The sequence below is a fragment of the Eumetopias jubatus genome, unplaced genomic scaffold (assembly GCF_037043125.1).
Source record: "Eumetopias jubatus isolate StellerSeaLion01/CBP00866 unplaced genomic scaffold, mEumJub1_p1.0 scaffold_1, whole genome shotgun sequence".
NCBI lineage: Eukaryota > Metazoa > Chordata > Mammalia > Carnivora > Otariidae > Eumetopias > Eumetopias jubatus.
In genome coordinates, this window is record NW_028274807.1 from 161,665,867 (window position 1) to 161,692,296 (window position 26,430).

Consider the following 26,430-nt stretch of genomic DNA (forward strand, 5'->3'; position numbering starts at 1 on the left):
CTAAGGTGCCTGGATTCAATGGGAGTGTGGGTCCCACTTAATTCAGATGCAGTCGCAGCCTGCACTGTGGCTCTGCGGAAGCAGATGGCCTTGCCCTGCCTTGCCCGCCAGCTGTCGCCAGGGGCACGGAGCCCAGCCAATGCGAGCCCCGGCCGTCCCTGTGCTGGTGTGGTCCGGCTCGGGCCGCCAGGGGCTCCTGTGAGCTGCTGTGAGAACAAGCCCCAGCAGGGTACACAAGCGGCCAACCGGGCCCCACCCACAGCCTGGAGCTGGCTGCCCAGCACAGGCAAGCTGCGAGAAGGGCTCACTGGCAGCTGGCAGCTGAGCACTCGAATGGTTTCTCAGACAGGGGGACAGGGGCAGCCCCCAGTCAGGAAGCGCTTGGTGTGCAGAGGCAGGCAGAGAGGGGAAAGCGTGACCGCGGTGAGGACAGAGGTGGGAGGGAACAGGGGCTTTTGCACCATGTTTTCTGCAGCAGCATGTTTTTGCAGGCTGTCACATACAGCAGCTCCCAGCAACCTAACACCGGAAAAAAAGGGAGCCTCAGGACAAAGAAGGTCATGGCTCAAGAGTAGCCAAACAGCAAGCAACCAGGGCTGCTGACTTTTTATTCTACTATTCCAATGGCTTGGTTGTGAAATACAATGAAATCATCTCTCTGGCTGCTGGTCCTATTTTATAACAGATGGGCTATGGGGCCAGGCCCTCGTCCCAGTGGCTCTAATTCCTTCACAGGCTGCTGAGTGTGGGGAGGACGCTGCCTCCCTCTCTGACCTCACTTTGGGCCACTCTATCCACTCTTGTGGGGCCACTGATGATCCCAGGGACACTAACTACCCTGACTTCAGAGCGGACGCTGGCCCAGCAGTGGTGCAGGCTGCCACCCTGCTCTCTCCCTCACCCAGGTCACTCTGACCACCTTCTCCCCACCAGCACGTCATGCTCTTTATCTTGGGCCTTTGAGCATGCTCCTTCCTCTGCTGGAACGTCCTAAGTATCAATGGGCAGCATGAGTCTGGTGGTAGGTAACACCTGCTTCCATGTGCACGAAGCATTATACAGATGTCATAACACTCCCTTCCCAGGTCATGTCACCAGGTGCATTCTAGTATCACCCCTTTCCATTAGGTGAGGAAACGGAAGCATAGGAAAGTAAATGAGCTTGTTTGAGGTCACAGAGTTTCTAGGCAGTGGGGCCAGGTCAGAGCTCAGTGCCCTCTGACCCTGCTGAACCAGGCTACTATGGCAAATATTGCCATCCAGAACCCAGAATCCCTAAAGAAGAGGTGGCAGACAGAAGCGGGTCCGGAGGGGCCACCTGCAGTCCCCTGCAGCAGAGATACCCCGTGATCCGAACTAGGAGCCCCAAGAAGCAGTCTTGTAAGGACTTCATGGCAGTGCTGGTCGGGTCGGAAGCCACTTACAGGACACCAGCTTCATGGGGACCAAGTGCTGCTCAGGGAATGCAGGTGGCCCTGGGTGGGTATAAGGGACAGTGAGAGGAAGGAGGAGGGTCCAAGCAGGAAAGATGGGGTGTCCTGCAGTGGAATGTTTACCTAGGACACCCCTCTGCCTCCTTGGTGTCCATTACAGCCTTCCTCACAGGGCAAAGTGCTCACAGGGAGATCACTATGGCTTCCACATGGAGAGGGGCACACGCAACATGTATTAAAAGAATAAATTAGCTTCAAGGCGCTCCTTGGCACTGCCATGGAGTCACTGTGGCATTCTTAATGTGATTTTACGGACATGTTTATATGGAACCAAAACTATTTACATCTTTACAACTGCACGTACGCACGCACACATGCGTGCTACTTACTGTTGGAGCCGCGTATGCCTAACTTATCCTCAGGTTTCCCATTAGTGACTCCACCAAAGTCTCTCTCTACTATGAATGCTGTGATTTTGTCTTTTACTGAGCTGTCGGAATCAACAACCTGTGTCTTCGCAAACACAGTAAAAATATTGGCCAGTCCTCCATTGGTGATCCAGACCTGAGGGAAGAAAGAACAAGGGCTTTGGAGAAAACCGAACTTATTTACCCCCCATCACCTCCACCCTTTGCCACAAGACACCCCAGAGGCCTGTAAAACTTCAGGCCAGAAACATAAAGCTCCTGGCTCTGAGGAAGCCAAACCTGTGTGGACAGAAGACGGGGCTTCACCCCAGGCTCCCCAAGAGGCACAGGTGGCCGTGTAGGTGTGTCTGCACACAAAAGGGAAGCCAATGGTACTGAGACAGCTCAAGCTCCAGAACCAAGGAGCCAGGGTTCAAGAAAGCAGAGCAGGCAGGAAGGAAAGAGAGAGGGGAAGAAGGGAGCAGGGGAGGGAGAGAGATAAGGAGACTTCTCAACAAACTGCAATGTATGGAACTTTCTGGACCTTGATTCAAGCAAACTGTCAGAAAATAAAACGGTAAGAGACAATCAGGGAAACTGGAATTCTGACTAGACAAAGAAATCAATTTTTAAATGTGAGAATGGCATTTTGACTTTGTATCTTAGTCTCATCTTGTGGAGACACTCTGAAACTCTCAGAGACGTGACGCAGGCATGGCCGTGCTGACAGAGGAAACAAGGTGGGCTGGGGGTAGTAGATGCTGAAGCCAGTGCTGGTGGAGAGGAAGCTCATTATACTAAGCTTTTACATGTGTTTGAAATTTGGTCACTTCACCTCCCTGAGCCACAGTTTCTTTTTCCAGAAAGAGAGTTGCATCCACCCAAGAGCTGATGTGTACGTGCTTTACGACCCGCGGTGTGTGGGAGGTGGTCGGTGCGTGGTGAAGGCTGTGGCTGAGAGCCCGAGCAGGCCACAGAGCGCTACCTTGGAGCCATTGAGGATGTAGTGCTTCTTATCCTCACTCAGCGTGGCCCTGGACTTGATGGAGGCCACGTCACTCCCACTGTGGAAACAGAAACACGCAGCTGAGGTGAGCGACACTGGGGATGAGGAACAGTTCTAGGGGGTGACAAATGGAGGGTTTGGTACTTTAACACAGGAGTTGGCAAACTTTTAAAAATAAAGGGCCGGTTAATAAACGTATTCAGCTTTGCAGGCTACAGGATGTCTGTTCAGCTGCCCTACTCTGCCGCTGCGGCATGAGGGGGCCACAGACAACCTGTAAACAAAGGGCATGCTCCAGCAAAACCTTATTTACAAAGACAGGTGGCAGGCTGGATTTGGCCACCCCCGCTTCATCACACGAAAGAGCGGCAGTGAAAACCACCTAGCCTTAGGTTGAAATGTGGGGATGTGTACGTAGAACAAGCTCATCTGAGCTCCTGTGAGGAGGACTGCAGGGCACCCCTGGTTCCCAAGTGACGGGAAGCAGGATGGAGCGTGGTCCAAGTAATGGACTTGTCAGTATAAGTCCTGAGTCCTAAGTGGGCTGCGTGACCTTGGGCTGATGACACAACCTCACTGAACCTAACCTGTTCAGTGGGGACAGTACCGCCTGCCCTACACACTTGGAAAGTTGCTTAGGAGCCTGAATGCACTATCCTATGTAAGGGGTACTGCAGACCACAAAACAGTTATTTGATGGGTGCTGTCAGGTATGTCATCTCATTTCTAAGTCTCACTGGGCAGAGAAACAAGGTAAAGATAAGAGAATTTGAAAGAAAAGTTGCTGAGTCGACTCTCTGGAAGATTCAGGGACGGAAGAGAGAAAAGCCACCACCTATTCACCAAAACCCACAGCCCTCATCCTAGGGCACCCGGAAGATGCCCCGGGAGGCTGCCACGTGGCACCTCTTGCCAAAGGGCAGACCTGCTTGGCTCCGTCAGACAGAAGGCAGCGATGTGCTCCCCTGATGCCAGTTTGGGCAGGTATTTGGCCTTCTGCTCCTTGTTGCCAGCCAAGATGATCCCCTAAACCAAACACAAACAAGGCTGCTATCAGCTGTGGGGAGAAAATATGTGAAACATGCTTGTAGAACACAGCCCCTCCTGGAGCAAACAGCTCCTGCAGGAGGAAATACCCTGGGCTCAGAGCCGGCAGCTCCAAGGGAGAAATGGAGAGCTGTGCTGCCGAGGAGCGCCCTGAAGTGTGCGCTCCGGCGTGGCCTGGGCCTGCAGCACCAGCCACGGCTTTGGGTTGGACTCAGGGATCGTCATCACTGCTCCTCCACTTCCAGGCTGGGTGGCCGTGGGCCAGGGATGTCCTTCCTCTGAGCCTCCTTCCTCTCAACTCCACACTGGCGGTAATGCTACCCACCAGAGGGGTGTCTGGATGATAGCGTGTGTCTACAGGAGTGCTGGGGCCACACCTGGCAGAAAGAAGGTACAGAGGCAGTGTCCGAGCCTTCCCACACTCCTTCTCAGTGCCACGGGGAGAACTGTGCTCCTTCTACCGGAAGACTGCTCAGAATGTGAGTGCTCTTGGGGTGGGGGGGCCAAGCACACTGTTCACTTGGCTCCTTTCACTTTCTACAAAGTGAGCAGAGACAGCCTGAGTAGCGGGCCGGTCACTGAAAACTGTGTGTCCATGGCCCTGCCCTAAAATGCTCCAAGCCCGGGGATAAGGAAGACATGTGCACAAACAGCAGGGAGGACACACTCTGGGCCCTGGTGACTCCCGAGCTCAGCAGGGGAGGCTCGCTTCCAGCAGTGAGGTGAAGACAGGCTCCTCGGAGGCAGTGGCATCTGTTGTGGGCGTCAAAGGCGACGGGGACAGAAGGAAGATTCCAAGGGAAGGGACAGTGTGATCAAAGCAATGTGGCTTGTGTGGGGACCAAGTGCCATCCTGGGTGGCTAGAGAGAGGAGGATCACAGGGGAGTGCTGCAGGGCCCCCTTCCGAGACCCTGAGACAGCAAGCCCAAGTCACTTCATGGTCAAAGTGAGCAAGCCTCCTGCCTCCATACCCCCACGTGACTCCAGACCTTTACATAACATCAGAAGGAAACCCTAGACTTGACCTTGAGACCAATAGCCTGGTGTGCTGCCAGGGTCACAGCGATCGAGGCATCCAGGCCGACAATTTCTCCTAGACGTGCGTACATGGTGTTGGAGAGGCCCAGGCCACCTAGAGAAGAAACAGACGAGCTTTACTTATGGTCCAGACCCAAATTTCTCCCATTAAAGGCAAAGGGCTTGACTGCTTTTCCTGTTTATAAAGTAATACCACATTACCATTTTCAGAAACCACAGTACAGAAAGGTACAAAGAAAACAAAAATTACCCATAAACTTATCAGAGCATTTCTGAGTACATCCCTTCAGATTTTTGCTAGGCATATAAGCATATATAGATATATATGTTTTTATTATAAAAAGGTAACAATTAATACAAAAAGAGTACCTTCACATGCATTAAATCATTTAAAATGTTGTTGAGTATGTTCTGTCACAGATACAGATCTTTATAAACCTGACAGCTGTCTGGCAACCCATTCCCAGTATCCAGTGGGCTCTAGGACAGGTTTTCTCTGCCTCAGCACTGCTGACATTTTGGGATGGATTATTCTTTGCTGTGGGGAACTGTCCACTGCACTACAGGACATTTGGCAGCACCCTTGGCCTCCACCCAAGAGGTGCCAGTAACTCCCTTTCCCCTAGGTTTAACAGCCGAAAATGTCTCTAGACATTGCCAAACATTCCCTGGGGAGGTTAAGTCAACCTGGATAGAAATCACTCTTCTAGGGGTGCCTGGGTGACTCAGTCATTAAGCGTCTGCCTTTGGCTTAGGTCATGATCCCAGGGTCCTGGGATTGAGTCCCGCTTCAGGCTTCCTGCTCACCGGGAAGCCTGCTTCTTCCTCTCCCACTCCCCCTGCTTGTGTTCCCTCTCTCCCTGTCCCTCACTCTGTCAAAAAATAATCTTTAAAAAAAAAAAAAAAAAGGATATCACTCTTCAAGGAAGACAAAGATAAAAAAACAAAAACTCCACTGAGCTGATGTATTTTGCATTTCATCTTCAACTTCTAGAGGTGGCTGGGTGGCCTCTGTGTGTCTTAAAAATGATAGATTGGGGCGTAGGGTCATGTGGCCAACAAGAGCAGAGCTGGGCCTTCAATTTGGGTGGGGGTCCTAGCCCTGGAGCCACCGCACAGCCCAACTGCAGAGGGTGCCACTCACACATAAAGGGAAGGATGGTCCTGCCTGATGCATAGTCCCCCAGGGTTCCATACCCAGGGAAGGTCAGGGCTCCAGAGTATCCCATCCTCACTCCTGCCATTACACAAAACTGTAAAACAAAACACTTTTGTGCTTACTCATTTCATATCCTGAGGGTCAGTACTGTTTGTTTAAAAAAAAAAAACCCCAAAACCTTCTGATGTTTTTCCACTAACATAGGTATCACCACAATCATGGAGGAACAGCAATCACATGGAGACAGATGACAAGTAGGTGGAGACTGCTGGCTGGGGAGAAGCTGAGGGGCAGGAAGGAACCACACACTAGGCAGCATGCAGGAACTGAGGGAGAAAAATCCAGGCTGAGTTGCCAAAAGGGCCTCCATTTTCCAGGATGGTGGTTTCCAGCCAGTCTTTAGAATGCTCCAGACTGGGAACATTTCCCCCAAAATTTGGGGGCACAAACATAAGGTTGCTATTGTCTTAATTTCCCAAGAAAAGATAAAAAAAGAAAAAGAAAAAAAAAAAAAGCGAAAAAGCCCCAAACTCATCTTAGGAAAGAAAGAACACTTTCACACCAGTGAGGACAGGAAACAAGAAGAGGTGCAGACCTGTATCACCTCATGCCCACACACACACAACCACCCACACATGCTGGCACGAAACACACAGCTGGAGAAAGACACATCCCAAACGGACACAAAGTGTTTGCAGATAAAATTAAGTACTTCTCCCCAATCAAGAGGCAATTTAAAAATGCTCCTGAAGGGGAAATATATATTATCACTAACCTACGTGTCTAGAGGTTTTCTTCTGCCACTTCTGTTTTCTCTAAGCACTTACTTATTTTTTAGCTGACAGACCCACCACGGTTCCCTGGCTCTGCCCCCACCTTCATTCTGTTCTAATATTCACTGTGGACTGCACACTAGGGCAGGCGATTGCCCTGTGCCTTGTGAGCTGGGACACTGACGAGCCTCGGCTGTCTGCGCAGAGCTCAGTTTCCCCCCGCTGCACACGGAGGCTGCAGATTTGGGCCAGGAGACCAGGACGCACAGCTTCCTCCACATGTTCCGCCACCAGGGGAGGCGGCAGCAGTAATGGTTTCACATCTTCTTGCAGATGCGGCAGTGTTGTTTTTACACATTTAGAAATGTGAGGAGAGGTATGTCATAAATGACAGGTAAGATACATTGTTTAACAGCTCAAAATGCTGCAATAAACATCCATATGAACGAAGATGTAACCTAATTAAAATCTGCCTCCGAATCTAATCAGGCATGCACTAGTTGGTCCTAAATGTTCACATCTCGTCTCAGACCAGAGGACCAGCTCCAGGCTGGGTACCAGTGGGAACTTACTCCACAGACATCGAGGGCCCCCCAACCCTGGCTGCGGAGGTGATGAGGAACAACACGGGCCTAACTTTAGTCTCTGGAGATAAACCAGGCAGGGGGACAGAACGTCAAGAAAACCTCCTGACTTCTCTATCTTGCTCTGCAAAACCTAACTCACAACCTGGTTGGAAAAATGCCCAAAGTATTAAATGTCCAAATGACCAGCTCAGAGACAGGAAATAGGCCCAAGCCTTTAAAGCACCATAGACAGCTCTTTCCCCTAAAGAGGGCTCTTAGCTGATCCAAGGGGGAAACGACTCCAGAGAAAGCTCAGGCAGAGGGCTCAGCAATGGGCACAGCGTACAGGCTATGGAACCCAGAGCCACACTTTTATGTCAAAGGGGACTGAGAGTAAAATTAAATGGTGTGTGTGTGCCCACGGTGTGACTGTTACTCTGCTCCTGTTCTTCCTTCCCCTAACCCCCCACCCCACTTCTTGCTGTCCCCTTAATCCCTACAGAATTTAGATGACCAACTCTAGATTAGGCAGAAGAGACAGTGGTAGTGATTGGCCAAATCTAAGAAGGCAGAATCACACTGGGATCCTGGGGAGAAAGGCCGGGTCTTTCATCTGGGGGCTAAAAACATCACTACAATGACCCAGGAATTACAGGGACAACCCAGAGCACAATGGGCCCTGCTCGAATGTTCTCAGTGATCTAATCTCCCACCTCAATGCACCTGTGTCCTATAGCCACGCACCTTCTTCCTCTGTACCAGGATAGGAAGCAACTGGCAGACCCCGACACCTGAGCTCTCAGCCTGTGGTCATCCCTCCAACAAAAAGGGCTCGCAGCTCTGGGGCAATTCTTCTGTGGAGAGACCAAAGGGCCTCACGGTGCAGATGACACTGGAATCAGCCAATCCGGCTTTGAGGTTATACACACCTCCTTCTCTGCTGCCCACAAGGACCTGGAGAGCACAGACATCCTGCAGTGGTCCTTAAGCCACACCAAATGAACACAGTGCAGGCCTCAACAGTTCTTCCTGCTCCTAAGTCCCTTAGTCCACACACTCACCTGCCAGCAACCCCAGATTTGGTCCATGGTGGGTGTTTTTAATTCCAGCGGTTTTATAGTTTGATCCGGGACATACTGCATTTAAAGGCCACCTTTCCCAAACAGAACCCTTTCCTGGACAAATATGGGGTACTTTCTTTCTTTTTTTTTTTTTAAAGATTTTATTTATTTATTTGAGAGAGAGAGAATGAGAGATATAGAGCATGAGAGAGAAGAGGGTCAGAGGAAGAAGCAGACTCCCCATCGAGCAGGGAGCCCGATGTGGGACTCGATCCCAGGACCGTGGGATCATGACCTGAGCTGAAGGCAGTCGCTTAACCAACTGAGCCACCCAGGCGCCCTATGGGGTACTTTCTTAAGAGCCAAACCAGCAGGGTGGTGTTTTCCTTTACTTACCATATTCTTCTGGGACTTGTAGCCCAAAAAGCCCCAAGCTCTTCAATTTCTCTAACGTTTCTTTTGGGATTTTTCCCTCCCGGTCAATTCTTTCAGAGTCCACTGCCAAGAGGAAATATTTTGATTAAGCAAAATATAAGCTACGTCTACAAAGATGAACAGAACAATTTTTGTATCCCATACAATCCCAGGGTCAGAAACTTCAAAATTGACATGTCTAGTCAGTTATTCAGCATGTGTTCAATTTCACCTAATTAGCCCAGCCAGCATTGTATTTCGAAAAATGGGCTGTACCAGGTAGTGTTCTGTTTCTTGATCTGGGTGCCATTCACATGGGTGTATTCACTGTGTAAAACTGCAGCACATTATATAAACTTTTCTGAAGGCGCATATATACCTGAATTTTTTATTACTGTTACCGTCTAGAAAATTAGAAACTAAGTACACAACTTCCAGAAATGTCCTAAAAATGTCAGGCTAGATAGCCAAACTCTGGGTAATATCTGGACCCATGTCTAACTAGTTTTCAGAAACCACAACTCTTTCACCATAGCCTACAAATCCTGAGGACAGTTTAATCTGTTCGATGCCTACTTGTGTCCATTAGCACAGAATGGAGCAATCACTAGCATTAGGTCTATAATTATATACCTTGTACGTACACATTTTTGCCTGAATCAAGTTAATTAAAATCTTCTTTCAAATTGTCAGCATATTAAACTTCACTACTATTATAAGTTTTAAAAACCACCATAACCTACACTTGGGAATTTTTATGCACATGGATCACTAATGAGAAATATGGATTCCCCAAGAGTCCAAACCCCTCATTTTTTGTTTTTTTTTACTTTATTGACATATACAAGTGGCATATAATAAACCGCATATTTACAATATGTATTTTTTGAGTTCTGACATATTTGCCCATGAAACTACTCCCACCAAATAAATAAAAACTTCCTTTTCCACAAAGAGTTTCGTCATGCTCCTTTGTGATCAATCCCTCAGTCCATTTCCAACCCTAGGCAACCACTAATCATCTCCTTTTTGTCTACAGATTAGTTTGCATTTTTGAGGGTTTTTTTTTTTTAGTTTAATTGTTTTTTAAAGATTTTATTTATTTATTTGAGAGAGAGAATGAGAGAGAGAGAGCACATGAGAAGGGGGAGGGTCAGAGGGAGAAGCAGACTCCCTGCCGAGCAGGGAGCCCGATGCGGGACTCGATCCCGGGACTCCAGGATCATGACCCTAAGGTAGTCACTTAACCAACTGAGCCACCCAGGTGCCCGCATTTTTGAGTTTTAAATCACATAGCAGGTAGTCTTTTGATCTGGCTTCTTTGACTCAGGATGATTCTGAGATTCATCTACATTACTGCATCTATCAATACTTTATCATAATACTTTTTATTGTTCAATATTCTACTGTATGGGTATAAAACAGTTTATCCATTCACCTTTCGATGGGCATTTGGATGGTTCTTGGGTTTTGGTTCTTAGAAATAAAGTTTCTATGGGCATTCATATTCAAGTTTTTATGTAGCTCTGTTTCCATTTCCCTTGGGTCACTACTTTGGAGTGGAATGACTGGGCTGTGCAGTACAGTATGCACAATAAGAAACTGTCAGGATCTGGGGAGACTCCTGCTTCCAAGATGGAGTAACAGGGATTGGAATTATCACCTTGCCTCAACATACTAAACATACAAGGCAAGCATAAGAGCAACGAGCAACGTGTCACTAGTAGAGAATGAGGCCTAGACCACGAATTCCCAACAAGGGCAACAGCACCCCCAAAGGTAATAAAAATTGGTTTGGGAGTGGGGCAGCAAAAAATACTTTTTTAATGGATAAAGAACAGAAATACAAATAATACACAGAAATATGGTATAACTTGGAATTAAAATTTCATGAGTGGGGTGTAAACAGGAAAAAATGTCTAAAAAGGGTTGGGGGGGGAGGGTCAATAATGAAAAACAGGTTGAGAAGCCCTGCTCTACAGGCTGCTCTGCTCCCACCTAACAATGCTTACAAAGCAAGCCATGACCAAAACCAAAGACACCACCAAAATTAAGAGTTCCTGAGGGAACGCTGATACAAAAATCCTCAACAAAATACTGACAAACTGAATTCAGTAATACATTAATTGGATCATTCACTATGATCAAATGGGATTTATCTGGGCATTTAAGGATGGTTCAATATCTGCAAATCAATGTGCTACATCACATTAACAAAAAGAAGATTAAAAGTCATGGTCACCTCAACATATGCCAAAAAAGGCACTTAATAAAATTCAACATTCATTTCTGATAAAAACTCTCAACAAAGTAGGTATAGAGGGAATTTAACTCAACATAATAAAGGCCACATAGGACAAACCCATTGCTAACATCACACTCAACTGTGAAAAGGTGAGAGCTTTTCCTCTAAGATCAGGTATGACACAAGGATGCCCACACGTGCCACTTTTGTTCAACATAGTACTAGAAGTCCTAGCCACAGCAATCAGACAAGGAAAATAAATAAAAGGCATGAAAATTGGTAAGGAAGAACTAAAACTGTCACTATTTGCAGATGACAGGATACAATACCTAGAAAACCCTAAAGACGATTATGGAAGTTGCTTTCTGAGGTAGTGTGCAGTCTTTGTTGGCTTCCACCATGGCATACCATGGCCAGGGCCAAAAAGTGCAGAAGGTGATGGTTCAGCCCATCAACCTCATCTTCAGATACGCAAAATAGATCTCGAATTCAGGTGTGGCTTTATGAGCAAGTGAACATGCGAATAGAGGGCTGTATCCTTGGTTTTGATGAGTACATGAACCTCACATTAGATGCTACTGAAGAGATTCATTCTAAAACAAAGTCAAGAAAACAACTGGGTTGGATCATGCTAAAAGGAGATAATATTACCCTGCTCCAGAGTGTCTCCAGCTAGAAATCAGTGAGAAATTCTTGAGAAGGCCATGTAGTTTGTTTTTTTAGATGTCCTTTGTTGTGAGTGTAGTTCTAAAACATTTGTTCATATTGTTTTGATTACCTTTATGTTATTACCAGAGGACAATAAATCCTGTGGGATTGCTTTTATTTGACAACAACAACAAAAAAGGAAACCCTAAAGACTCCTCCAAAAAACTATTAGAAAAAAATGAATTCCGTACAGTTGAAGGATAGAAAATTTACATTAAAATGCTGCATTTCTATACACTAATAATGAATTACCAGAAAGAGAAATTAAGGGGCACCTGGGTGGCTCAGTCGCTTAGGCATCTGCATTCAGCGTAGGTCATGATCCCAGGGTCCTGGGATTGAGCCCCACCCCACGTCAGGCTCCCTGCTCAGGGGAGAGCCTGCCTCTCCTTCTCCCTCTGCCTGTCACTCCCCCTGCTTGTGCTTTCTCTCTCATTCTGTGAAATGAATAAATAAAATCTTTAAAAAGAGAGAGAGAGAGAAATTAAGAAAACAATCCCATTTACAACTGCATCGAAAAGAATAAAATACCTAGGGATAAATTTAACTAAGGAGGTAAAAGACCTGTATTCTGGAAACTATTAAAACAGTGAGCAAAGAAACTAAAGATGACAAAAATAAATGGAAAGACATAGAGGCATTCCTCATTTTAATGGCACTTCACAGATACTGCATTTTTTACAGATTGAGGGTTTGCGGCAACCCTATGACAAACAAGCCTACTGTGCCATTTTTCCAACAGCATTTGCTCATTTCATGTCTCTCTGTCACATTTTGTATTTCTCACAAAATTTCAAGCCTTTTCATTATTATTTTATTTGTTATGATGATCTGTGGTCAGTGATCTTTAATGTTCCTACTGTAATTGTTTTGGGGTACACGGAACTCAACCCATGTAAGACAGTGAGCTTAACTGATAAATGTACATTCTGACTGCTTCACCGACCAGCCATTCCCAGTCTCTCTCTCTCCTTTAGCCTCCCTCTTCCCTGAGACACAATAATAAACATAGGCTGATTAGTAAACCTACAATGGCCTCTAAGTATTCAAGTGAAAAGAAGAGTCGCATATTCTCTCACTTGCATTCAAAAGCTAGAAATGATTCAGCTTAGTGAGGAAGGCATGTCAAGGCCAAGAGCTAGGCCTCTGGTGCCAAACAGTTAGCCAAGTTGTGAATGCAAATGGAAAGCTTCTTCCATAAAAGTGCTACTCCAGTGAACACAAAAGATAAGTGAAACAGCCTTACTGCTGACGTGGGGAAGGCTGTAAGTGGTCTGGATAGATCAAACCAGCCACATTCCCTTAAGCCAAAAGCTAGAAAAAGGCCCTAAGTCTCTTCAATATATGAAGGTTGAGAGAAGCGAGCAACCTGCAGAAGAAAAGTCTGAAGCTAGCAGAGGCTGGTTCAGGAGGTTTAAGGAAAGAGGCTGTCTCCATAACGTAAAAGTACAAGGTGAAGCAGCAAGTCCTGATGTAGAAGCTACAGCAATATCCAGGCAGCACCCTCCACCAGCAAAAAGGCTACACCTTACTGAAAGCTCAAGGTCATGGTTAGCATATTTAACAATACAATGTTTGTTTTTTTTTTAAGATTTTTTATTTTTAAGTAACCTCTACACCCAATGTGGGGCTCAAACTTACAACCGCAAGATCAAGAGTCGCATGCTCTAACTAGAATTTAAATAAAAACATGGAAAAAAAAAGTCTCATGCCCTACTGACTGAGCCAGCCAGGTACCCCAACAATAAAGCATTTTTAAATTAAAGGTATGTACATTTTTGGGGTGCCTGGGAGGCTCAGTCAGTTAAGTGTCTGGCTTTGGCTCAGGTCATGATCCCAGGGTCCTGGGATTGAGTATCGTATTGGGCTCCGTGCTCAGCGGAGAGCCTGTTTCTCCCTCTCCCTCTGCTCCCCCTGCTCTCTGTCAAATAAATAAATAAAATCTTTAAAAAAAATGTACATTTTTAAAGACATAATGCTAGTATACACTATTTAATAGACTGCAATATAGTGTAAACATAACTTTTATATGCACTGAGAAAACAAAAAATTCATTTGACTCATTTTATTGTGATATTTGCTTTATTGTGGTCGTCTGGAACCAAACCTGCAGTATCTCTGAGGTATGCCTACACCATGCTCACAGATTGGAAGAATATCGTTAAAATGTCAACACTATCCAAAGAAATCTACAGATTCAATGCAATATGTATCAAAATAACAGTGGCATTTTTCACAGAAACTAGAACAAATAATCCTAAAATTTGCATGGAACCACAAAAGACCCCAAATAGCCAAAGCAACCTTGAGAAAGAGGAGTAAAGCTGGAGGTATCACAGTCTGTGTTCAAACTACACCACAAAGCTATAGTAATGAACACAGTATGGTACTGGCACAAGAACAGACATACAGGTCAATGAGAACAGAGTCCAGAAATAAACCCACACTTTTAAGGTCAATTAGTCTTTGACAAAAGGGGCAGGAATATACAAAGGGGGGAAAAGACAGTCTTCTCAAAAAACAGTGTTGGGAAAACTGGACAGCTATATTCAAAACAACATTAACTGGACTATTTTCTTATGCCATATACAAAAATAAACTCAAAATTGATTAAAGATTTAAATATAAGACCAGAAACCATAAATTTCTTAGAAGAAAACACAGGCAGTAAGCTCTTAGACCCTGGTCTGAGCAATAATTTTTTGGATCTGTCTCCTCAGGCAAGGGCAACAAAAGCAAAAATAAACAAATAGGACTACCAAACTAAAAAGCTTTTGCACAGCAAAGAAAACCATCAATAAAATGAAAAGGCAACCTACTGAATGGGAGAAGGCATTTGCAAGTGATATAACCAATTAAGGGTTAATATCCAAAATATATAAAGAACTCACAACTCCATGTCAAAAACCAAACAATCCAACTAAAAAAAGAGCAGAGGATGTGAACAGACCTTTCTGCAAAGACAACATACAGATGACCAATACACACAAGATGCTGAACATCACTAATCATCAGAGAAAAGCAATTCAAAGCCATAATGAAATATCATCTCAGACATGTCAGAATGGTTAGTATCAAAAAGAAAAGAGGGGCGCCTGGGTGGCTCAGTTGGTTAAGCGACTGCCTTCGGCTCAGGTCATGATCCTGGAGTTCCGGGATCGAGTCCCGCATCGGGCTCCCTGCTGAGCGGGGAGTCTGCTTCTCCCTCTGACCCTTCCCCCTCTAAATGCTCTCTCTCTCTCTCTCTCTCTCATTCTCTCTCTCACATAAATAAAATCTTAAAAAACAAAACAAAACAAAAACACCAGGAAAAAAAAAAGATAAGAAACAACAGGTGTTGGTAAGGATGTGGAGAAAAAGGAACCCTTGTGCACTGTTGGGTGGGAATGCAAACTGGTGCAGCCACTATGGAAAGTGGTATGGAAGTTCCTCAAAAAATTAAAAACAGAACTACCATACTATCCAGTAATTCGCTTCTGGGTATTTGTATGAAGAAAGCAAAAACACTAATTTGAAAAAATTCATACACCTCTATCTTTACTACAACATTATTAACAATAGCCAAAATACAGAAGCAACCTAAGTGCCCATCAATAGATGAATGGATGAAGAAGATGTAGTATACATAAACAACTCAGCCATAAAAGAAATGAAATCACGTCATTTGAGACAAGATGAATATGGAGGGTATCATACTAAGTGAAATGATGAGTAAGACAGAAAAAGACCATACAGGGGCGCCTGGGTGGCTCAGTCGTTAAGCGTCTGCCTTCGGCTCAGGTCATGATCCCAGGGTCCTGGGATCGAGCCCCGCATTGGACTCCCTGCTCCATGGGAAGCCTGCTTCCCCCTCTCCCACTCCCCCTGCTTGTGTTCCCTCTCTCACTATGTCTCTATCAAATAAATAAATAAAATCTTAAAAAAAAAGAAAAAGACCATACTATTTCACTTATATGTGGAATCTAAAAACCAAAACAACCAAAACAGAAACAGACTCACAGACACAGAGAACAATATGGTGGTTGCCAGAGGAGAGGGGGGATGGAGGGATAGGCAAAATAGGGGAAGGGAAATAAAAGACACAAACTTCCAGTTATGAAATAAATAAGACATGGGAATATAATGTATAGCATAAAGAATACAGTTAATAATATGTAACAACTTTGTATGACAACTGATAGTAGCTAGATTTATACTGGTGATCACTTTGTAAAGTCTATAAACGTATCACTATGCTGTACGCCTAAAACTAATATAATACTGTATGTCAATTACATTTCAATTAAAAATATAGTAACAAAATAAAATCATTTCACACTGAAAAACATAAAGGATAAACTGGTCCTCGGGTAGTAATACATAATCCAATTTAACTGTATTGTCATAAACAATATAGGACCCTAGCTTATATTCAAAATAGTTTGAAGTTTAACAGGCATTATCAGTTGTGTCTGGGGACAAGTTTTATTTGCAATAATTTTGGTATATAAATATGAATATTTCGTATTTCATTTCTTGTTAACTGGTATATAAAATCTCCACACTTCCTACTCTGCTGTCATTTCCACATAAAAGAACAGCCACAGACAACATATGAACAATCAATAAGAAAGCTAACTTACTCCTTGGGTAGTGGGGGAGAAAGAAACCCTTCAAAGGATCAAACTGTTCCCAAGTAATTTAATGTGCCCTAGAACAAAGCTTCATAACATACTAAACACACACACACACTCACATACACACATGCACACCTGGCACAAACGATGCAGAATCCACAATGACTGGCACCCAGGAGAAAACCAGCAGGCACATGAAGAAGCAGGGAAATACAACTGATAGTGAAAAGAAAAAGCAATCAGTTGAACGTGACTCATAAGTAACACAGATAACAAAGACATTAAAAGAGCGGTTATAACTATATTCCAAATGCTTGAGAAAGTAGAAGATACAAGCATATTAAGGGGCGCCTGGGTGGCTCAATCGTTAAGTGTCTGCCTTCGGCTCAGGTCATGATCCCAGGGTCCTTGGGTTCGAGCCCCACAGCGGGCTCCCTGCTCCGTGGGAAGCCTGCTTCTCCCTCTCCCACTCCCCCTGCTTGTGTTCCCTCTCTTCACTGTGTCTCTCACTGTCAGATAAATAAAATCTTAAAAAAAAAAAAAAAAAAAGGAGGCATGGAAGAAATAAAAAGACACAAGTTGAACTTCTAGAGATGAAAGCCATGGGGTGAGATCACCAGCAGAGGAAACGCTGTAGAAAAGGTTAGTGCACACGAAGATGTAACAACTACACAAAATACGAGACAAAATAACAGCCTCAGTGAGCCATGGGAAACTCTGAGTGTGCGCGTGCGCACACACACGCACGCGCGCACACACACACATACACACACACACACTTGGAGTCCCCAAAGGAGAGGAGGGGTGGGAGAGTGGGGAATGTGGTATGGGTAGTGATAAAAATATATTTAAAGAAATAATGGCCAAAAGCTAATCAAAGTTGATCAATATGATCAACACACAGACCAAAGATGTTCAAAGAATCCCAAGCAAAAGAAACAGGAAGAAAACTACACCAACATACATTATAATCAATATCCCTAGACCCACTCAAAAGCAACCAGAGAAAAAAGAAACACTATGTAAAAATGATAAGATGGTGGCAGACAACTCACTGGAATAAATGTTAATTCAGAAGACAGTGGAGCAACACTTATAAAGGGCTGAAAGAAAAATACTGTCAACACTGAAATCTTTTCTGATGACAGACTCTTCAGAAATATAAAAGCTGAAAATATTCATCCTGCAAAACTCCACAAGAAACATGAAGTCTTTTCCCACAGAAGAGGGATGGTACCAAAAAGAAATCTGGTTATACAAGAGAAAATGAAGATCATTAGAAATAGTAAGTAGATGAATAAACGTAAAATCATTTTTTCTCTTTTAAAAAAATTACACTGGAGGGGCACCTGGGTGGCTCAGTTGGTTAAGCATCTGCTTTCGGCTCAGGTTGTAATCCCAAGGTCTTGGGATCAAGTCCTGCATCAGGCTCCCTGCTCAATGGGGAGCCTACTTCTCCCTCTTTCTCTCAAATAAATAAAATCTTTAAAAAAATTTTTTTAAATAAAAAATTACACTGGGGCACCTGGCTGGCTCAGTTGGAAGAGTATGCAACTCTTGATGTCAGGGTTGAGCCCCACGTGGGGTATGGAGATTACTTAAATAAACTTAAAAAAAAAAAAGCCTTTAAAAAAATGAAAAATTACAGTAAAAATAACAGCATCAGGAAAAAATTCTGAAAATAGTAGTGATCATGTACAAAATATGAAATACTTAATGCCACTCAATTGTATTCTTAACAAGGATTGAAATGGTAAATTTTATGTTATGTACACTTTACCATTAAAAAGAAGGAAAGAAAGAAAAACAGCAAGGTATTGTAGGGTTTATAATAAATATAGAAATAAAATATATGAAACAATAACAGGTGGGTTGTGAAAGCAAAAATGTTGTAAGGTTCCTATAGAAAATGTGAAGGGATATAATAATAGCTCAAAATAGACTTTGATAAGACTTATACACCATAGGCGCCTGGGTGGCTCAGTTGGTTAAGCAACTGCCTTCGGCTCAGGTCATGATCCTGGAGTCTCGGGATCGAGTCCCACATCGGGCTTCCTGCTCAGCAGGGAGTCTGCTTCTCCCTCTGACCCTCTTCCCTCTCATGTTTTCTATCTCTCATTCTCTCTCTCTCTCAAATAAATACATAAAATCTTTAAAAAAAAAAAAAAGACTTACATACCATAAACTCTAAAGCAACCACTTAAAATAACAAGAGGTATAATTAATAAATCAACAAAAGAGATGAAATGGAAATATAAAAATATTCCATTAATCCAAAAGAAAGCAAAAACAGAAGAAAAAGGGAAGAAAGAAGAGACTGGGCAAATAAACAACTAGATGATAGAGTTAAACCCAACTATATATATATATAATTTTAATGTGAATATTGATATATGTATGTATAATGCATATAATGTATATATCAACATTCACATTAAAACAATCACATATCAAAAACCAATTAAAAGGCATTGACTATCAGATTAGATTTTTAAAAAGACAACATTCGACTACGTTGCCTATAAGAAGTACATGTTATTTTTAAACTTTTATTTTGAAAAAAATTTCAGATTTAAAGAGAAGTTGCAAAATAATATAGACTTCCTGTACACTCTTCACCCTGCTTCTAACAGAACCTTGTAGAACCATGGTGAAATTCTCAAAATTAGGAAATTGACATTCATACAGTACTACTAAATTACAGAATTAATTTCACCTCTTGTCCATTAATGTCCTTTTTCTGTTCTAGGATTCAATCTGGGATCCTACATTGTGTTTAGTTGTGATATCTCCTTCCTACCCTTCAATCTGTGACAGTTCTTCAGTGTTTCCTTGTTTTTCATGACCCTGACACTTTTTTTAAAATTTGAGAGATGGAGGGGGGAGAAAGAGGGAGGGAGGGAGAGAGAGAGAGTGTAGAAGCTCGAGCACACAACTAGGGGGGAGGGGCAGAGGGAGAGGGAGAAGGAGACTCCCTGCTGAGCATGGAGCCCCATGAGGGACTCGATTCCAGGACCCTGGGATCATGACCTGAGTTGAAGGCAGATGCTTAACTGACTGAGCCACCCAGGCACCCCATGACCCTGATACTTTTGAAACACTGGTTACTTTGTACAGCGTCTTTCAATTTGGGTTTGCCTGATGTTTTGACCGTTAGACTGAGGTTGTATGTTTTGGCCAAGAATAACACAGGGGTTATGTGCTCCTCTCATGATCTGATAAATCCTATAGGGGTACATGAGGTCACTAAGTTTCATTACTTGGGGTGGGGGGGCACCTGGGTGGCTCAGTCAGTTGCTCGTCTGCCTTCGGCTCAGGTCATGATCCCAGGGTCCTGAGATCGAGCCTCCCCCATCAAGCGCCCTGCTCCTCGGGAAGCCTGCTTCTCCCTCTCCCACTCCCCCTGCTTGTGTTCCCTCTCTCACTGTGTCTGTCTCTCTGTCAAGTTTTATTACTGGGGATACTAAGCTTGAACACTTGCTTAAGGTCGTGTTTGCCAAGATTCTTCATATAAAGTTACTATTTTTCCCTTTGTAATTAGTAAATATCATAGGGAACTACTTTGAGATTATATAAACTGTTTCTTTCACCCATTAACACTAGCATCCATTAGTGGAACTTGCCTATACCAATTTTACTACAGCGTGTGCTTCATGATAATTTTGTATTTCTACAATCCCTTCTATGCTTATGAAGTCGATGAGAAACTCACTTTGAGTATAAAAGCACAAATCAGTTAAGAGGATAGAAAAGAATATAGCATACTAAGACCAATCAAAAGACAGCTGGAGTAGCATAGTAACACCAAAGTAGATTTCAACAAATGCTATTACCAGGGATTAAAGAGATCATTTCATAAGGAGTCAATTCATCACAAGGATATCATCATCCTGAATTTTCATGCACCTAATAATGGATCCTTAAAATATATTAAGAAAAAATTGATAGAAATGAAAAAAACCACACAACCATAGCTGGAAAAATCCCTCTTGTGGATAAAAAATTTGTAAGGATACATTTGAACAACACTGTCAGCCAATTTGTCCTAACTAACATTTATAGAGCATTCAACCAATGGGAGAATATTGTCTTCAAGTGCACATGGAAGAACATCTACAATGTAGACCATAATATGACCATAAAACAGATCTCAATAAATTTAAGAGGACTCAAATTATACAAAGTATATTCTCTGACCACAATGGACTACTTTTCAGAAATCTACAATGGGAATATCACTACAAATCCTACAGACTTTAAGAGGATAAAGAGATAAGAAAAGATTATAAACAACTTTAAGCCAGTAAGTCCAACAACTTGTTAAATAAACAAATTCCTTAATAGTTATGAATGATCAAAATTCACAGAAGAAATTATGTAACCTAAATAGCCTTATATCTATTAAAGCAAATGAATTAATTAGGGGCGCCAGGGTGACTCAGTCGGTTATGTGTCTGACTTTGGCTCAGGTCAAGATCTTAAGGTCTGAGTTCAAGCCCTGCGTCAGGCTCCACACTCAGCTGGGAGTCTGCTTGTCCCTCTTCCTCTGCCCCTGCTCGTGCTCTCTCTGTCAAATAAATAAATAGAATCTTAAAAAAGAAAAAGAATTAGTAAAAACTTTTCCATTAAGAAAACTCAAGGCTCAGGGCGCCTGGGTGGCTCAGTCGTTAAGCGTCTGCCTTTGGCTCAGGTCATGATCCCAGGGTCCTGGGATCAAGCCCCGCATCGGGCTCCCTGCTCAGCAGGAAGCCTGCTTCTCCCTCTCCCACTCCCCCTGCTTGTGTTCCTGCTCTCGCTGTGTCTCTCTCTCCATCAAATAAACAAATAAAATCTTTAAAAAAAAAAAAAGAAAACTCAAGGCTCAAATGGTTTCGCTGGTGAATTCTGCCAAATAATCATACCAATTTTACACAAAGGCTTACAGGAACTTGAAGAGGAGGAAACATTTTCTAACTTAGTCTATGCGGCATTATTCTAATTAAAAATTGGATTATCTTTTTTTTTTTGCTATTGAGTTGCAGGAGTTCTTTATATTAGATATTAACCCCGTTTCTGATATATGGTTTTTACAAATATTTTCTCCCATTCCTTAGGTGACAGTTTCCTTTGCTGTGCATAAGTTTCTAAGTTTGCTATAGTCCCACATGTTGATTTTTGCTTTTGTTGACTATACTTTTCATGTTTGTTTTGTTTTGTTTTGAATTGCTGTTGGCTGTGTCTGTGCCAAGGATCTGCCCCAGGTATAAACCTAAGGTCTTCTTAGGTCTTTCCTGAGTCTATGCCTTTCCCTGGGCATGTGTGGTGACTTTATAATTCCCCCTGTATATGTGGTTGCTTTGAATGTCCTCGTCTTCAATCTGGCTCCCAAAAGAGGAAAAAAAAATGAAGGGGGGGACAAAAAAAGGCACAGCATCTTAAATCCACTGGAAGTCACTTCGGCCACAGGGGTAAGGGCTTGCAACAATAAGAGAAGGTAGAAAAATGGCCTCTGCCTCTTGGTCTGTACCTCTGTGATCAGAAACAGTAATCAGAACACAGATCCCTAATATTTGATGGACAAGGTCTTTTTTTTTTTTTTGCTACTCTGGCTCCCACAAGCCATGTGCTAGCTGCTCCAGGAATGAGTGCACAGCTGCCTGCTTTCAGGCTGAAGGTGGAAGATGGTAGCTGCTACTGTGCTCAGAGCTTACTGGCCAAATTAACTGCAATTTACTATCCTCACTCCCCTGGAAACTGCAAGCCTTCAACAGACTTGAGATCCAAAAACAGTTACATTACATAGATTCTGCCATTGCAGTTGTTGTCCAGGTGGGGAGACAGATTCCTGGTGCTTCCTACTCTGCTACTGTCCCAGAACCTTCTGGTAAATTTATTTTTGGCAAAGGTACCAAGTGTATTAAATGGGGAAAGGATAATCTTTTCAACAAATGTTGCTGGAGCAATTGGATAGTTGTATGCAAAAAATCCTGAAATTTTACCTCATGTCATATGTAAAATTAACAGGAAAGGGGGTCATAAATCTGAATGTTAACAGTTAAAAATATGAACCTTCTAAAGGAAAATGAGACAAAAATCATCCTGACCTTAGGTTCAGCAGATTTCTTACATAAAATACAAAAAAAGAGAACCAGAAAAGAAAAAAATTGCACTTAACATTAAAAACTTTTGCTAATAAAATGAAAAAAAAAATCAAGCCACAGACTAGGAGAAAATTTTTGCTAAACATATACTGGAGAGGAGACTTGTATCTAGAATAAAGACTTCTTATAGCTCAACAATAGTAAGACAATCCAATTTTTTTAATGCATAAAATATTTGAAGGACATCTCACTAAAGATATACTGATGGCAAGTAAGCACATGATAAGATGCCCACATTATTAGTCATTAGGGAAATGAAAACTATAACCACAATGAGATACCACAACACACCCATTAGAATGAGACTGTGGAGCAACTGGAACTTTAATATCTGGTGGGAATGTAAAGTGGTAACCACTTTGGAAAACAGTTTGGCAGTTACTTAAAAAGTTAAATATGAACCTACCTTATAATCCAGATATTCCACTCCTTCATACATCCCCAAAAGAAATGTGAGTATATGTCTACACCAGACTCATAGAAAAATACTCCCAATATTTTAATGAGAAATAATATTTATTTACAAAAAAAATGAGTATGGTTTTATGGTTTTGCAGATCTTTTTAATATTTGGCTTATTATTATATGCAACAACAGATATCAGAATCTAGCCAGAACCAGGTAGAATCCAGCTGGGTTCTCATAACTTTCTGCATTTAATCTGTGATATATTTCTTACAGTTCCAGGAAAACCCCATTGGACACTCATGATAGAATTAGAATTAAAAAGGCAAAGAATATTTTACTATTATTAAAACAGCTTTGGCCCTGTGAACCCCCTTGAAGTATTTCTCTCCATGTGCACCCCCCCACACTAACTCTTGTTCTGTTGCTGGTTTTAAAAGTCCCCTTCTTGTATATAAATATCTTTTATTTAGAAATATTTCTGTTTTTGTTCTAGTGGTTATCTTCCTACTTATATCTTTTCTTAGTTCCTTGTTCTTTTACTTTAACTTTTACTCTGATTTGTCAGGGTTTTCATAAGCTTTACAGAAGTATAATTGATTATTGCACCTATTCAAAGTATAGTGTTTAATAAATTTTGGTATATATGTACCCCCAAGTTGATGAACACATTGTTATGCTAGTAGTCTTTTGGACCCATATATTAGGTACAAATTTTATAGGCAGTTACATGCTTTATATATGAATTATATACTCACAATATCTTTTCTGATAGGTAAAATCTGGATACATACTGAATGTCAATTAATAGGTAAGCGAATAAACAAACTGTGGTATATCCAGATAAAGATATACTACTCAGGGTTAAAAAGGAATGAACTAGGGGCCAGTAAATTATAAATTATTTTTAATTTCTCTGGCTAATTTGTTGAAATAGTCCTAGTATGTCCACCTTATTGGAATTAAGTATATCCAAAATTTGTATTCTGAGTCAAAAGTAGAAATTTTCCCCAAATGGTATAGATTGTCCTCATCAATCTTGTCTCCCAGTGTTTGTGTTCCCTCTCCTGCTATATCTGTCAAATAAATAAATAAAATCTTTAAAAAAAAAAAAAGAACCCTTGGGGTCCTCAGTGCTAGAGAAATACTACTGTCAATCAATCATCACTGAACTCCCCAGAGAGCTTCCTCAGCCAAGATGCAGCCCTGTCAAAGGGCTGGCTGAACTGTCTAAGGGAGGGATCTTCAGGCTAAACTGGTGCCCTCGACCTGCAGTCTGCAGGCTGCTAGACTATTCCTGGTTCATAACAAGCTCAGAGAGAGCAAACCTTTTTTATTTTTATAAGATTTTATTTATTTATTTATTTATTTGAGAGAGAGAGAGAGAATGAGAGATAGAGAGCACAAGAGGGAAGAGGGTCAGAGGGAGAAGCAGACTCCCTGCTGAGCAGGGAGCCCGATGTGGGACTCGATCCTGGAACTCCAGGATCATGACCTGAGCCGAAGGTAGTCGCTTAACCAACTGAGCCACCCAGGCGCCCGAGAGCAAACCTTTAAAAACACTTAACAGCAATTTTACATTGCCACACAACGAAGCCCATGATCAACGGATTTATATTTTGTAGGTCTTTTTTTTTCCTTCCATTTTTCTAGTTGTTCATTTTACTGTATTTTACAAAAGTGTTGGTTTGCAACAGTCTGGAAATGTTTAAAAGCAATCATTCACCACATATACGCTGAGAAGCACGAAACTAGGTGCCTTCTAATTAAATAGCAATTGGGATAATTTTTTTTTAAAGATTTTATTTATTTATTTGAGAGAGAATGAGAAATAGAGATCACGAGAGGGTAGAGGGTCAGAGGGAGAAGCAGACTCCCTGCTGAGCAGGGAGCCTGATGTGGGACTCGATCCCGGAACTCCAGGATCATGACCTGAGCTGAAGGCAGTTGCTTAACCAACTGAGCCACCCAGGCTCCCCGGGATGATTTTTTTTTTAATTCTTTATTTAAATTCACTTTAATAAACCTACAGTGTATTAGTTTCAGAGGTCGAATTCAGTGATTCATCAGTTGTACTTAACACCCAGCGCTCATGACATCAACTGCCCTCCTTAATGCCCATCACCCAGTTACCCCAAACCCCCACCTACCTCCCCTCCAGCAACCCTCAGTGTGCTTCCTAGGGTTAAGAGTCTCTTATGGTTTGTCTCCCTGATTTTGTCTGATTTTACTTTTTCTTCCCTCCCCCAATGTTCACCTGTTTTGTTTCTTAAATTTCAAAGCAAGTGGGATGATTCTTAAAGCAAAATATTTTCAATAGATATTATTTCTACATGATTAATGACATTCAAGAGAGCTTCTGTATACTGCTTCTAATGTAAATATCAAAGCAACCGTCCTTAAAATGGAAAATAAAGATCATACATACCCTCTTCAGTGAAGAATTTTTCTACAGGTCCCACAAACTGATTGATTTCATTAAGTTCATCTTGGCTAACTTCTGGAAACGGGAAAACTTCTTTCTAAAAATGATAAACATTTACTAAAAATTTAATTTTTAGCAACCTCCCATCATGGTAATATCAGTCAAAAGGGGAGGAAACAGAGTTGCTAGATTCCGTATCTGGCAGGCATTGACGGAAGTAGAATGCAGATCCTGGAACAGGAATTGTGCTTTAGACTCTACCACCGAGACAGATCTTCTGCCCAACTCAAGCAGGCTTATTCTTGCTTTTGAGCAGCTTTCCCTATCAGTAACAAGTTCCACTGAGTGTGCCATGAAACAAAGAGCCCTAACATTTCAAAGCCCTGGGTTCTGTTCCCTGATTTGCACTGCAGCCTGCTAACTGGGTGGCCTTAGCCAAACCCCTTCCCCTCTCCACGCTTCCACTGTCCTACCCATAACATGCAGGTAAATATTTACTCAAGGGTGTGGGGAGGATTGTGAAATCTATTTTCTATCACAAAATTCTATTGTGAAATCCCAATAGAATGGGAAAGCTCTCTACTGAAATGTAAGATTCTACGCTGGTTATTTTGGGAGTCTGAAGATGCTGCACTGACAAGAACACATGGTGGTGATGAGGCCTCTCATCTCACCAGGTTCTTACCTGGCTACGCACTGTACTCCTGCCTCCGTCCCTCCTGTTCCCAGGACATCTACTCGCAGGAGATCACTGCAGGAGACCCAGCTGTTGAGCCACATCAACCTGAATTCAACTCTGGCTCTACCACTTACTATGTGTGACTTGGCCTTTCTCAGGGTCAGCTTCCCTCTCCTCAGAAGGGGAGGCTCAAAAGAGATAAGGTGTGGCCTAGAATATGAAGAAGCTGTTAATTATTTGTATAAGACACTGGCTCTGCTCTCGTTTCTACCTCACAGCCTGGAAAATAGCTGAGCTTCAAGTCTGT

At 42.8% G+C, this 26,430-nt stretch overlaps 1 protein-coding gene and 1 pseudogene across 1 annotated transcript in view; one reads left to right on the forward strand and one right to left on the reverse strand.

Annotated features, from left to right (window-relative positions):
• The window catches only part of ACAD9 (acyl-CoA dehydrogenase family member 9), a 44,289-nt gene that overhangs the window by 13,246 nt on the left and 4,613 nt on the right, over positions 1-26,430 (reverse strand). The window contains exons 2-7 of the mRNA XM_028101570.2: positions 25,448-25,541; positions 8,888-8,989; positions 4,920-5,026; positions 3,772-3,872; positions 2,826-2,904; positions 1,823-1,997 (exon numbers count right to left, since the gene is read on the reverse strand). Coding sequence (XP_027957371.1) covers positions 1,823-1,997; positions 2,826-2,904; positions 3,772-3,872; positions 4,920-5,026; positions 8,888-8,989; positions 25,448-25,541 — 658 coding nt within the window. The remainder of the gene's footprint in view (positions 1-1,822; positions 1,998-2,825; positions 2,905-3,771; positions 3,873-4,919; positions 5,027-8,887; positions 8,990-25,447; positions 25,542-26,430) is intronic.
• On the forward strand, positions 11,543-11,826 carry LOC114207616 (small nuclear ribonucleoprotein E pseudogene; annotated as a pseudogene).